Genomic DNA, 11,793 nt, shown 5'->3' on the forward strand with positions numbered 1-11,793 from the left:
ATAATTTACTAGAGCGGGGAGCACTGGAGTAGATGCATTTAGTGAGTTTTCTGTCATCTCCTCCCAAGACAAGAGTCACTCAGACTGTACGCAGGTATAAGCCGGTGCAAACGTCACGTGAACACAGGGAGCCAATAATCAGAAGAGTTTCAGGTACGTGTGGACAGGTGCAGTTGAGCGACCAGATGGCGGATTGTGCGCAGTCACTTCTACGGCTCCGCACAGTTACCAAACTTTAATAAACTAACAGGTTATGTAATGTAGACTTACAAAAACGTTTCACTCGGTTTATTTGTCACCTGAGGAAGGAGCTAGGAAGAGGAAGATTGCGGGTCATGGCCGTGATTTTAGTCGCTTTCATATTGGCGTTCACCGGGAAATGGGACAAGACTTCCCTTGCAGTCGGTAAGGATGTAGAAAATTAAACGTTATTCACTTAAATGTACCTAGATATGATACACTTTACGGGGAACTCCTGTTTGAAATACACTGGATTGGTTGATAGCTGTGGGATTCACCTCATTGTTTGGTATATTTGTCCATTATAACCTGTTAGTATGAGTCAGTTTTACGGGATGCTGGATGGGTAAACACAATACCAGGTCAATGCACATGTGGTCAGTGTGCACCATGGTGTATACAGGTCAGTGTCTTTAACGACGCAGTCACATGCTGTTGCCTGGCAACATGAGGACCAGACCGGACTTCGGACCCGGATGCGTTTGAGAAACGGTAAAAAAAAAAAAAATTAAATAAATAAATAAAAAAGAAGAATTAAGCAAAAGGGAAACCAGAAAGGAACCAGAGAGGGAGAGACTAGCTAGGCCTGATAGTAAGTTTTTGCATTGAACATGTCCAAACAAACAGAAAAGGAGATTTAGTGTTTTTTTTTTTTCTTTTCAACTATGTCAGCAAAACAGAACTAGAATTTTGTTTGTCAGCCAAAGTGAAAGAGTAAACAGGTTCACCTTTATGCACCATTAGACACTCGCCCATTGCTAATAGCTACACTAAAGCTGAACCCAGTCTTCTGAAGCTGCACAGAATGAATGCAAACATCCACAGATGGTAGGCAAAATGTTTTTTTTAATGAAGCAAAGGAAGCTTGTAGGTAGGCTATTGATATTTGATCACACAGCATAAATACAGTTCTTAATTATGTCATTATTGAAATTCAATTGTCCCTGAGATGAGGGATCAAAATCAGTTTTGGGGCAGATAAAGTTGGCTTGTTGCACCCCTAATGTAAATGAGACTGTGTAAACTCCCTCTTTCTCTATTTGTAGCTCAGACCTGTGTGAATGAGAGCGGGTTTAAGGAGCAGGTGCTCTATGTGGGACAGCAGGGGCCTCCATATCTGCTGAACTGCCCTCTGGAGCCCCAGAGCTCCCCCCAGCCCAAGCTGACCTGGCAGAAGGACTGCCACGAACTCCCCACCCAGGAAGGGAAGGACTACCTGGAGTTTGCCAGCGTCAGCTTGCAAGATCAAGGGAATTACACCTGTATGCAACAGGGCAGCACAGCCTCATTCACTTTGCGTCTCATAGTTAAAGGTAAGTATTATATCCATGTGTAAGTATAATGAAGTAATCTCAAACCTGAAACTGAAATTATGTGACTCTCAAAGTAAGGTGAAATAAACGTAGGGTTTGTATGAGGGTTGATGGGGCTGGCTGAACGGCTACGCCTGCAAAGAGGCATTTGGTTTCAGCGTGCCTTCTAGCTGCAGTCTCAGGCTGTGCACATGAAGGCCTCTATTGTCTGGATCGCCTGCAATGAGCACAGATAACAATTGTATGTCTTTCCACAGAGTCCCAGTGCTCCAAAGCCCCAGAATTTAAACCAAATGGGAGACCAGACAGTCTCTATAGGAATGTGGGATCCTCTGTGACGCTAAACTGCAGTGCTCTCCTCTGGGACCCAAGAGAAGAGCACTGTGACAACACGCTGCAGTGGAGTAAAGATGGCCAACCCCTCACCAATCACACACATTACATGCAGAACACCTCCTCATGGTGATTTAAAGCTTTGTAAAATATCAGCTGCATAAAAAAAAAAAGAGTAAAAGTAAGATCAGTTTTCCGTCCTACTTATCAGGTCTCCTGTTGCCGGCCAACTGATGGTAAACAGTCTACTGGTGATAAACCTCAAAGAGCCAGATGATTTTGGGCTCTACAGCTGCACAGTGAGGAACATTTCCTTTGACTTCAGCCTGCTGTATTCAAGTAAGACAACTAAAGATACCTACGCAGGGTTTCTTACATTCTGCCCTGCATATTGTGTTATATTTCTAAGAAAAGATTACCAACCCAAAGATGAAAGACACACACACACAAATGTGACCACATAGATTGGAGGACATAGATTGAAGCGAAAGGCAAGACTTCATAAATAAAGAGGAGCAGCAGTTATATATGTTATCTATATAACAAATCATAAAAATTTATTTTAGACATGATCGGTGTTTATCCAAACCTTTTTCACATCTTTGGAGCAGAAGGAGGTCAGCCAGCTCCACACACTTTGTCAATTGTCTCACACCTGTTGATACCAGACAGACACAGATACATCCAGTCTGTATCATTTTACAGTGTCTTGGCAGGGAGCCTGGCCCAGCATGTAACCAGTCAGCAGATGAGAATCCTTGTGATTGAGCTGTGAATTGAAAATGTGTACAGTACTGTTTTAGTTGCAAGGACCCAGTTGTACAGACACACTCTACTTACTTACAGATTCCATATTCTGAAGTTTGTGACGATCAGTTTTAATCAAAGTATTGGTTGATTATGTTATGCTTATTTTTGGATTTTATTCTCAGACATTTTTTTGTGTTTTCCAGCGGGACCCAACCACACAGCTGCTGTTATTGCAGCCATCCTCCTCCTCCTCCTCCTAGCCATAGCTGCTGTTGTGTACTGCAGGTGTCACCTGAACATCAAACTCTGGTACAAGAACTTCTACGCAGAATGCTACGGAGACAATGAACTCAATGGTGAGGCCTCTGAAGTGATATAAGGTTACTATTATCATGTACAAGACTAGTATTAACACCACTGGTATGTATGTGTCTCCATGTCTTCAGATGGCAAATTATATGATGCCTATATCTCCTATGTGAACAATGATCATGACAGGAAGTTTGTCAACTTTATTCTCAAACCTCACCTGGAAAATAAAAATGCGCAAAAGCTGCACCTTAATGACAATGATATCCTACCTGGCTCAGGTAAGCTTTCTGTATGTTGGTTTTTATAGGAATTTAAGGGAGAGTTGGAAATATGTAATCCATTGTTGGTTTTAATCTTCACAATCTCAGATTCTGCTGTCACTGTCATTACATGTTATGCTGAGGCCTGTTTTACCCAATTTGCAACATGAAACTATTTCCTCTCATGTTATTTTAAGACAAATGAATCAAAACAAATGCCTCATTTGAGACATTTGCAAACATATCTACAATTTGCAAGCAACAATCATTTGTGTGACCATTTGCGATCTGTGTGTAAGCACTTATTGTGAAACAGGCTCCTGGGTACAAATTGTAATGTAAAGCTGTCCATTTTTAACAATGCATAACAATATTATTTGTCTTCAGAACCTTCTGCAGAGCTGCTAATGAACATTAGTCGCTCTCGGCGTCTGATCGTGTTGCTCTCTTATGCTTACCTTGAGCAGGACTGGTGCTCCAATAACTTCAGGTCAGATAAATTTAATGTAGAAACCACACTGTTCAAACAGCACTTTATATACTGTATAAAACTGAGTAAAATGACTGTGGCATCATTACAATATAGTGTAGTACAAATCAGTGTTGCTGCAGTGTCTCCACTGTTTCCTATCGTGACACGCTGTAGCTGTGTGTGTTTTCAGACAGGGCCTTCTGCACTTGTTGGAGTTGTGTCAGCACGAGCGGCCCATCCTCATCATGTTGGAAGGTCAGTCCAAACGCATGAGGCCTGAGATCAAGCAGCTGCTCAGTGAGCACCAGCACCGCCTCACCATACTCACCTGGAGGCACAACTCTGTGGTAAGATCCACAATAATACCCATTAGTGCTTTCTGAGCAAACAAACAAAATGCGATACAAGTAATTTTAAACACCAGTGTGTTTCTCTTTTGACAAAAAATACCTAAAGGTAAATTGGATTTCAGCCAACCCCCATGGAAGTAATATATTATGTAAAATGAATACATAAATACACATGTGCAATGTATCTATAACATTTATAGTTAGTGTCTGGACTCTGTCTGCCCTCTATTTACCACTCAGAGCATGTTGTGTTTCCCTTGAAATCACATTAAACATTCACATTACAGTGAAATAATCATGTGAATAGACTATGTCTTACACAACATTTTTAGATCTCTAAATGCCCCCATTTTAAATTTTAAGTATTTTATATATTCATGACTAAATAAGCAATAATCAGAGTTTATGTTAAGAAAAAACTGACAATAAAAAACTAAGCAATTATAAATATTATAGAAATGTATTTCAAGGTAATTATAAAATATGAATGAATGAATTCAAATTAGAAATGTTAAGTTTATACTCTATATGGTGATACATGCAAGTAAGGAGAGTTTAGTTCAGTTTGACTCTTAACAGCGTGGTGTAATGCGTCGTGTTTGGTTTCCACAGACTCCTTCCTCAGTCTTTTGGAAGGAGTTGGCTTTAGCGATGCCTCGCAGAGTCGTCTACCGCAGTGAGTCGGCGGGCGACCCTCAGACTTTGCTACAAGATGACAAGGACCCCATGCTGACCCTCGACTCCGACTACCTGGACTGCCGCTCAGACACTGATCCTGCTGGAGATCTGGGTAAGAACAACAGTCACTGGACAAGAAGAGTCCTCAAGTACTAATGTTCGGTTCACTCTTCACTGCACATGCAATTAAAAGAGATGGATATTAAAGCTGTGCTATACCTAGACAACATACTGAGGCAAGCATGCTCATGGTTAACAACCATCTGACTCTGATCCAAAGATGTAAATGCTTGTCAAAAGTTTGGCATTTCCTGTACTTTTTGTTGCATGACAAGTCTCCTGATAAACTTATTCTCTTTTTCAACGCGCACTGTGCAATTGAAACTGACGTAGTGTGAGACTCGTTTGAATCAACAAACATGGATTCAACTACAGTAGATCTTTAACTTCAATAATAGGAAATCATATCACATGATGAGCTTGCACATATTGGTCTATACCAGCTTGACTGTGATGTTTTGTATCAAGACATGCCAGATCGATAAGAGAGGCAAATGCTTTCGTAGCGTCTTAATCAGTGAGAGTGATTGAGACGCTAACATCTGGCTAGGTTAGGGGAGTGATTTGCCTTAAACACCTCACGAGAGGAGTTGGCGTTGAGTTGAACAGTGGACTGATTTATTGCCTTTCATCAACCACAAAACACACAAGGGTTCAGTTTCTTTAAGTTAAGGAGTCGAAATACAAAGAGTTCAGTTTCTTGTCCTGTGTGTGTATTTGGTATACACTACTACAACTACCTCTCACTGACCCGGGTAGAGCTTAGTGTGTACGTGTTCTTATCTGGGGTCTGAATGAATAATCAAGCTAGTCAGTCCTCTGTGTGCAGGTCCTACGGTCAGCCACACCGCATCCACGACCGTCCAGTCTAGCTGCCTAGCTGGACTCGCCATCTCAGAATCCTACAAATCCTATCTGGTCTTTCAATATAAAAAAAAACTACACAAACAAGCAACAAGCAAGAACAAGAAGTAATTCTGTTCTCTTTTTAATATTTGACCTAATTAACCTCTTTTCCTCATTAACAATACCTTACAATGTATAAACAATAACTAAGGATATAATTTGATTACAATAAATGAATTACCATATATCATTACATGTGGCATTTTAACACATTACTAAATTCATTATCATTTACCACTTTTAACTGCAACATCCTTTTTTAACTATGTTTATACATTATTTTAATATGTTCCACAATAAACCATAACATTAATTGACTTATCATAAAATGTATACTTAGTAGTGGTGGTGGCACAGTGGATATAACACATGCCTTTGGTGTGGGAGATCTGGGTTCGAATCCCACTGCGGTACATCAACCAATGTGTCCCTGAGCAAGACACTTAACCCCTAGTTGCTCCAGAGGCGTGCGACCTCTGATATATAGCAATTGTAAGTCGCTTTGAATAAAAGTGTCAGCTAAATGACATGTAATGTAAAAATGTAATATTTATTTATTTATTATTCCCAAGCCTTTACTGGGGCAAAATACAGGAGATCACAGATGATTGAGACCATCTGTGATATATTTGCCTGTTTTACACTCTTTGACTAACTGATGGTTTTGTGTGACAAGAAGCCTTGAGAAATTACCCTTTTGCAAACCAATTTGCTGGAAAGCTTCAATGCTTTTTGAAGCTTCATGTCCAGCACATTTGCAAAGGAAGCAGTCTCAGTGGAAAAGGGAATTGCTGACCGCATGTAACGCTCTCTGAAGCTTGCTTTATGGTTGTGCGGAGGTTCCACGCAGAGCTTTCGCCATAGCCTACGTAAATGGCCTGAAGTTTATACTTGTGCGTTGGTGTGTGCGTTGATCTCTTTAGGAAAATAGCAGGGCCGGCATGAATGTGTGCATGGGGAGTGTGTGGTAGAGAGAGTGAAAGAATGACGGTGATTAGCTTCGGAGCGAGTACTGACTCTAGAGTAATAGTGAGAGAAACAAAGTATCTCCCCTGTGCTTTCTCACCACGGTGGAAAATCTGTAGCAGGAAAAGTTAATCGCTTTAAGCGTGATTTATGCTTCTGCATAAATCTTCTGCATAAATCAAGTCTAGATGCACAGTGTATTGCGCCCCGTGTGGGAACACGTGCAGCTACACCTCTAAGTGACAAATTGGATTTTAGTAACCTATATTTCGTGTGAGTTACACTTTAATGTCAAAGTAAAAGATCAGCATTTTGCAGACATTAGATCTACTGTCTGCAAAATGCTGATCTTTTACTTATATCCTGGCTCTGTCTAAAGATAACAAAAACCTAATGGTACCTTTTAAAGCACACTAATTAACACGTAATATCTTGTTTGTTTAATTGGCTCAAAAACAGAAGTGTATAGATTACAGGTTGTCTCTGGTTGCCTCACAATGACTAAAACATTTCAAAAAGTTACTCCGCCTGGACATCAAATAGTCCAGCACCTAACCCCACATAATGAGCAGCTTTGCATGAAGCGTCATCTTGTAACTGTATAGTAAAAATGCATTTTATCCCTAAGCTTAAATTGATCTCTTCCTGTAGGGGCAAAAAAGAATGTGACCAAAATCATAATTTAATTAGAAATTTAGAGGAGATTTTTCATTTACATAAAAATCATGCAGTGAACAATATAATGCATTTGCATTCATTTGGGATACATGTTTCACCTTTACTCTCTCTGCTGCAGGGCTCCGCCTCCCTGTGTACAAGGCTCTGGCCTTTAAAGCCCCAGTCTTCCCTGCTGCTCCCATCACTGTAGCTGAGCCCAAATCCTCTGAAATCGATGTGTCGGATCTGGGACTACGCAACTATGGAGCCCGCTCTGACTTCTACTGCCTGGTCACTGAGGAGGACATTTGATCCACACTCCTCTCACTTCTACTGACCTCTAAAAGTTAACAACTGCATGGAGATCCACTTTAGCTTTGCTTTATAGTTATCTAAGTCAGTATGGTAAATAGGTTTTTTTCTATATATATATATATATATATATATATATATATATATATATATATATATATATATATATATTCAATTCAATTCAATTCAATTCAATTCAATTTTATTTATAGTATCAAATCATAACAAGAGTTATCTCGAGACACTTTACAGATAGAGTAGGTCTAGACCAAACTCTGTACTTTACGAAGCCCCAATTATTACAGTGGTTGCCTCAAGGGCAAGCATTAGCAGTAGCTATTGCGACAGTGGCAAGGAAAAACTCCCTTTTTTTTGTTAGGAAGAAACCTCGGACAGACCCAGACTCTTGGTAGGCGGTGTCTGACGGCACCAGTTGGGGGAGTGGTGAATGGTGGCAATAATAGTCATAATAAAGATAGTGAAGCAGTGATCACAATGGTAGTCATAGTAGTTCATGTCATAGTAGGGCACAGCAGGGCGTTACGGGGTGTAGTGTGGCACAGCAGCCTGGGTGGACGCGGTTGGACGCGGCAGGACGCAGTCGGACACTGCGGGGAAATGCAGAGCGTAGCAGGGTGTAGTAAGTCCATAGCGTCAGCTGCACCCAGGACCCCGGTGTAGGTGCCACCCAATTCCAAGGCGATGTTCTGGGTGAAGAAGAAGCAAAGGGACTCCGGGGAGAAAACTCCCCAGAGATAGGTTAGTAACAGGCATTTCTGGGACTAAGATGCACACAAAAGGAGACAAGTGAAAAGAGAGAAGAGGGAGCGGCTCATTGTGTCCTTGGAAGGAGCTTCCCACAGCAGTCTAGAGTTATAATAGTATAACTAAGAGAGGCAGGCTAAAGAGAGGGGCCCTGGACCGGGCTCGTACTCTCCCCTGCCGGAACGGGCTTGTACTTCCTGCCTCCCTCTACTCTACTCTACTATGCTGCAACTCCTCACTCCCTAACTATAAGCTTTATCAAAGATGATGGTTTTCAGTTTATTCTTAAATGTGGCGACGGTGTCAGCCCCCCGAACCCAAGTTGGGAGCTGGTTCCACAGGAGAGGAGCCTGGTAGCTGAAGGCTCTGGCTCCCATTCTACTTTTAGAGACTCTAGGAACCACAAGTAGCTCTGAGTTCTGGGAGCGTAGTGCTCTAGTGGGACAATAAGGTACTAAAAGCTCTTCTATGTATGATGGTGCTTGACCATTTAGTGCTTTGTAGGTCAGGAGAAGGATTTTAAATTCAATCCTGGATTTTACAGGAAGCCAATGCAGAGAAGCTAATACAGGAGAAATGTGATCTCTTTTGTTAGTTCTTGTCAGAACACGTGCTGCAGCATTCTGGATCAGCTGGAGGGTCTTGAGGGACTTATTTGAGCAGCCTGATAGTAAAGAATTACAGTAGTCCAGCCGGGAAGTTACGAATGCATGGACTAGTTTTTCAGCATCGTTTTGAGACAGGATGTTCCTGATTTTGGCAATGTTACGAAGATGGAAAAAGGCTGTTCTTGAGGTTTGTTTTAAGTGGGCGTTAAAGGATAGATCCTGGTCAAAAATGACTCCTAGATTTCTGACAGTAGTGCTGGAGGCCAGGGCAATACCATCTAGGGTAGCTATATATTTAGATAATGAAGTTCGGTGGTGCTTGGGTCCCAGCACAATAACTTCCGTTTTGTTTGAGTTCAACATCAGAAAATTGTGGGTCATCCAGGATTTTATATCTTTAATGCACGCTTGAAGTTTAGCTAACTGACCGCTTTCGTCTGGCTTGATTGACAGATATAATTGGGTGTCGTCTGCGTAACAGTGAAAGTTAATTGAGTGTTTCCTAATAATATTGCCTAGAGGAAGCATATATAAAGAGAATAGAATTGGTCCAAGCACTGAGCCTTGAGGAACGCCATGGCTAACTTTAGCGTATTTGGATGGTTTATCGTTAATATTAACAAATTGGGATCGCTCAGAAAAATAGGACTTAAACCAGCTTAGTGCGATTCCTTTAATGCCAACTAAATGTTCCAGTCTCTGTAAGAGGATGGTATGGTCAATAGTGTCGAATGCAGCACTAAGATCTAATAAGACAAGTACGGAGACAAGTCCTTTGTCAGCAGCAGTTAGAAGGTCGTTAGTGATTTTCACCAGTGCCGTCTCTGTGCTATGATGCATTCTAAATCCTGATTGAAAGTCTTCAAATAGACTATTTCTATGCAGAAAGTCACACAATTGATTAGCGACTACCTTCTCAAGGATTTTGGAGAGAAACGGGAGGTTAGATATAGGTCTATAGTTGGCTAAGACCTCAGGGTCGAGGGTGGGTTTTTTCAGAATAGGTTTTATCACAGCTACTTTAAAAGACTGCGGTACGTGACCCGTTAATAAGGACATATTGATCGTATCTAGTAATGTGGTGTTGACCACAGGTAGTGCTTCTTTAAGTAGCTTCGTTGGAATGGGGTCTAAGAGACAGGTAGTTGGCTTAGCTGAAGAGACCCTTAACATTAATTGTTGGAGGTCTAAAGGATAAAAGCCGTCTAAATAAGTATCAGGTCTTATCGTTCTCTCTAGCCCTCCTGCGCCCAATGGTGAGTCGTTGGAAGCTGTGGGCAGAAGGTGATGAATTTTTTCTCTAATTGTTATAATTTTATCATTAAAAAAGGTCATGAAGTCATCACTGCTCAGAGCTATAGGAATAGATGGCTCAATAGAGCTGTGACTATCTGTCAGCCTGGCTACAGTGCTGAAAAGAAACCTTGGGTTGTTCTTATTTTCTTCTATTAGTGTTGAGTAATAGTCTGATCTGGCATTTCTGAGGGCCCTCCTATAATTTTTTAGACTATCTTGCCAATCCACACGAGATTCTTCCAGTTTGGTGGAACGCCATTTACTTTCAAGTTTTCGTGAGATTTGTTTTAATTTGCGAGTTTGGGAGTTATACCAAGGTGCTAGTTTCCTTTCCTTCATCATCTTCTTTTTGAGAGGAGCAACCGAGTCTAAAGTAGTCCGTAGGCAGGCCGTAGCAGCGTCTACAAAGTTATCAAGTTGGGAGGGACTAGAGTTAACGTAACAGTCCTCTGTTATATTAAGGCATGACATTGAGTTAAGTGCTGTTGGAATAGCTTCCTTAAATTTAGCTATAGCACTGTCAGATAAGCATCTAGTGTAGAAACTTTTATTTAATTTCGTATAGTCTGGTAGTAGGAATTCGAAAGTTATTAAAAAATGGTCTGATAATAAAGGATTCTGCGGAAATACTATTAAATCGTCAATTTTGATGCCATATTCTAGCACAAGGTCGAGGGTGTGGTTAAAACAGTGCGTGGCCTTATGCACCCTCTGACTGAAACCAATAGAATCTAGCAGTGAATTGAAAGCAGTACTAAGGCTATTGCTCTCAATGTCCACATGGATATTAAAATCACCTACAATAAGTACTTTGTCTGATTGAAGGACTACGCATGATAAAAACTCTGAGAATTCAGATAAAAACTCAGAATATGGACCTGGTGCTCGGTAAACAACAACGAATATAATTGGCTGTACTGTTTTCCATGTTGGGTGTTGAAGATTAAGAACAAGGCTTTCAAACGAGTTATAATTTAGTTTAGGTTTAGGATTAATTAACAGGCTCGAGTCAAATATGGCTGCAACTCCCCCTCCTCGGCCTGAGCCTCGTGGAATTTGGGTATTATTATGACTGGGAGGAGTGGCTTCGTTTAAACTAACATATTCGTCATGGCCCAGCCAGGTTTCGGTGAGGCAGAATAAATCAATGTGGTTATCTGATATCAATTCGTTTACCAATAATGCTTTCGATGACAGAGATCTAATATTTAATAGCCCACATTTGATTTTCCTATTCTGTTCTGTCGTTGCAGTGGTTGTTTTAATTCCAATTAGGTTGTTTAGTATAGCACCTCTTTTATTAGTGTTTGGTTTAAACGGTCTCAGTCGGGGGACAGACACGGTGGTTATGGGATTATGAATGGGTGATTGCTCTGAAGGGAGCACAGAGGGGCGTATAGCGCTGTATCTCTGATTATTGACTTTGGGAGAGTGTGTCTGGTCAGTGTGCTTGTGGGAGTGTTTACGGGATGTAAACAGTCAATCAGAGGTCTGGGTATGCAGGGCGTGGTGCAA

General features: G+C 41.1%; 1 protein-coding gene across 3 annotated transcripts; it reads left to right on the forward strand.

Moving 5' to 3' along the window:
* Positions 1 to 127: 127 nt before the first annotated feature.
* Positions 128 to 7,731, forward strand: sigirr (single immunoglobulin and toll-interleukin 1 receptor (TIR) domain). Of its 3 annotated transcripts, XM_031282984.2 has the most exons (11): positions 138 to 405; positions 644 to 732; positions 1,287 to 1,553; positions 1,811 to 2,015; positions 2,098 to 2,225; positions 2,840 to 2,992; positions 3,083 to 3,226; positions 3,596 to 3,698; positions 3,871 to 4,027; positions 4,643 to 4,820; positions 7,437 to 7,731. In XM_031282984.2, the coding sequence occupies exons 1-11, from the start codon at positions 380 to 382 to the stop codon at positions 7,607 to 7,609; spliced, it is 1,623 nt and encodes a 540-aa protein (XP_031138844.1). In that variant the 5' UTR covers positions 138 to 379; the 3' UTR covers positions 7,610 to 7,731. The 3 variants fall into 3 exon arrangements, with proteins under 3 accessions (XP_031138846.1, XP_031138844.1, XP_031138845.1); XM_031282986.2 differs by lacking the exon at positions 644 to 732 and having other exon boundaries at positions 128 to 405; XM_031282985.2 differs by lacking the exons at positions 138 to 405; positions 644 to 732 and adding an exon at positions 803 to 1,111.
* Positions 7,732 to 11,793: the final 4,062 nt, after the last annotated feature.

Source organism: Sander lucioperca, chromosome 7, assembly GCF_008315115.2.
Source record: "Sander lucioperca isolate FBNREF2018 chromosome 7, SLUC_FBN_1.2, whole genome shotgun sequence".
Classification (NCBI taxonomy): Eukaryota; Metazoa; Chordata; class Actinopteri; order Perciformes; family Percidae; genus Sander; species Sander lucioperca.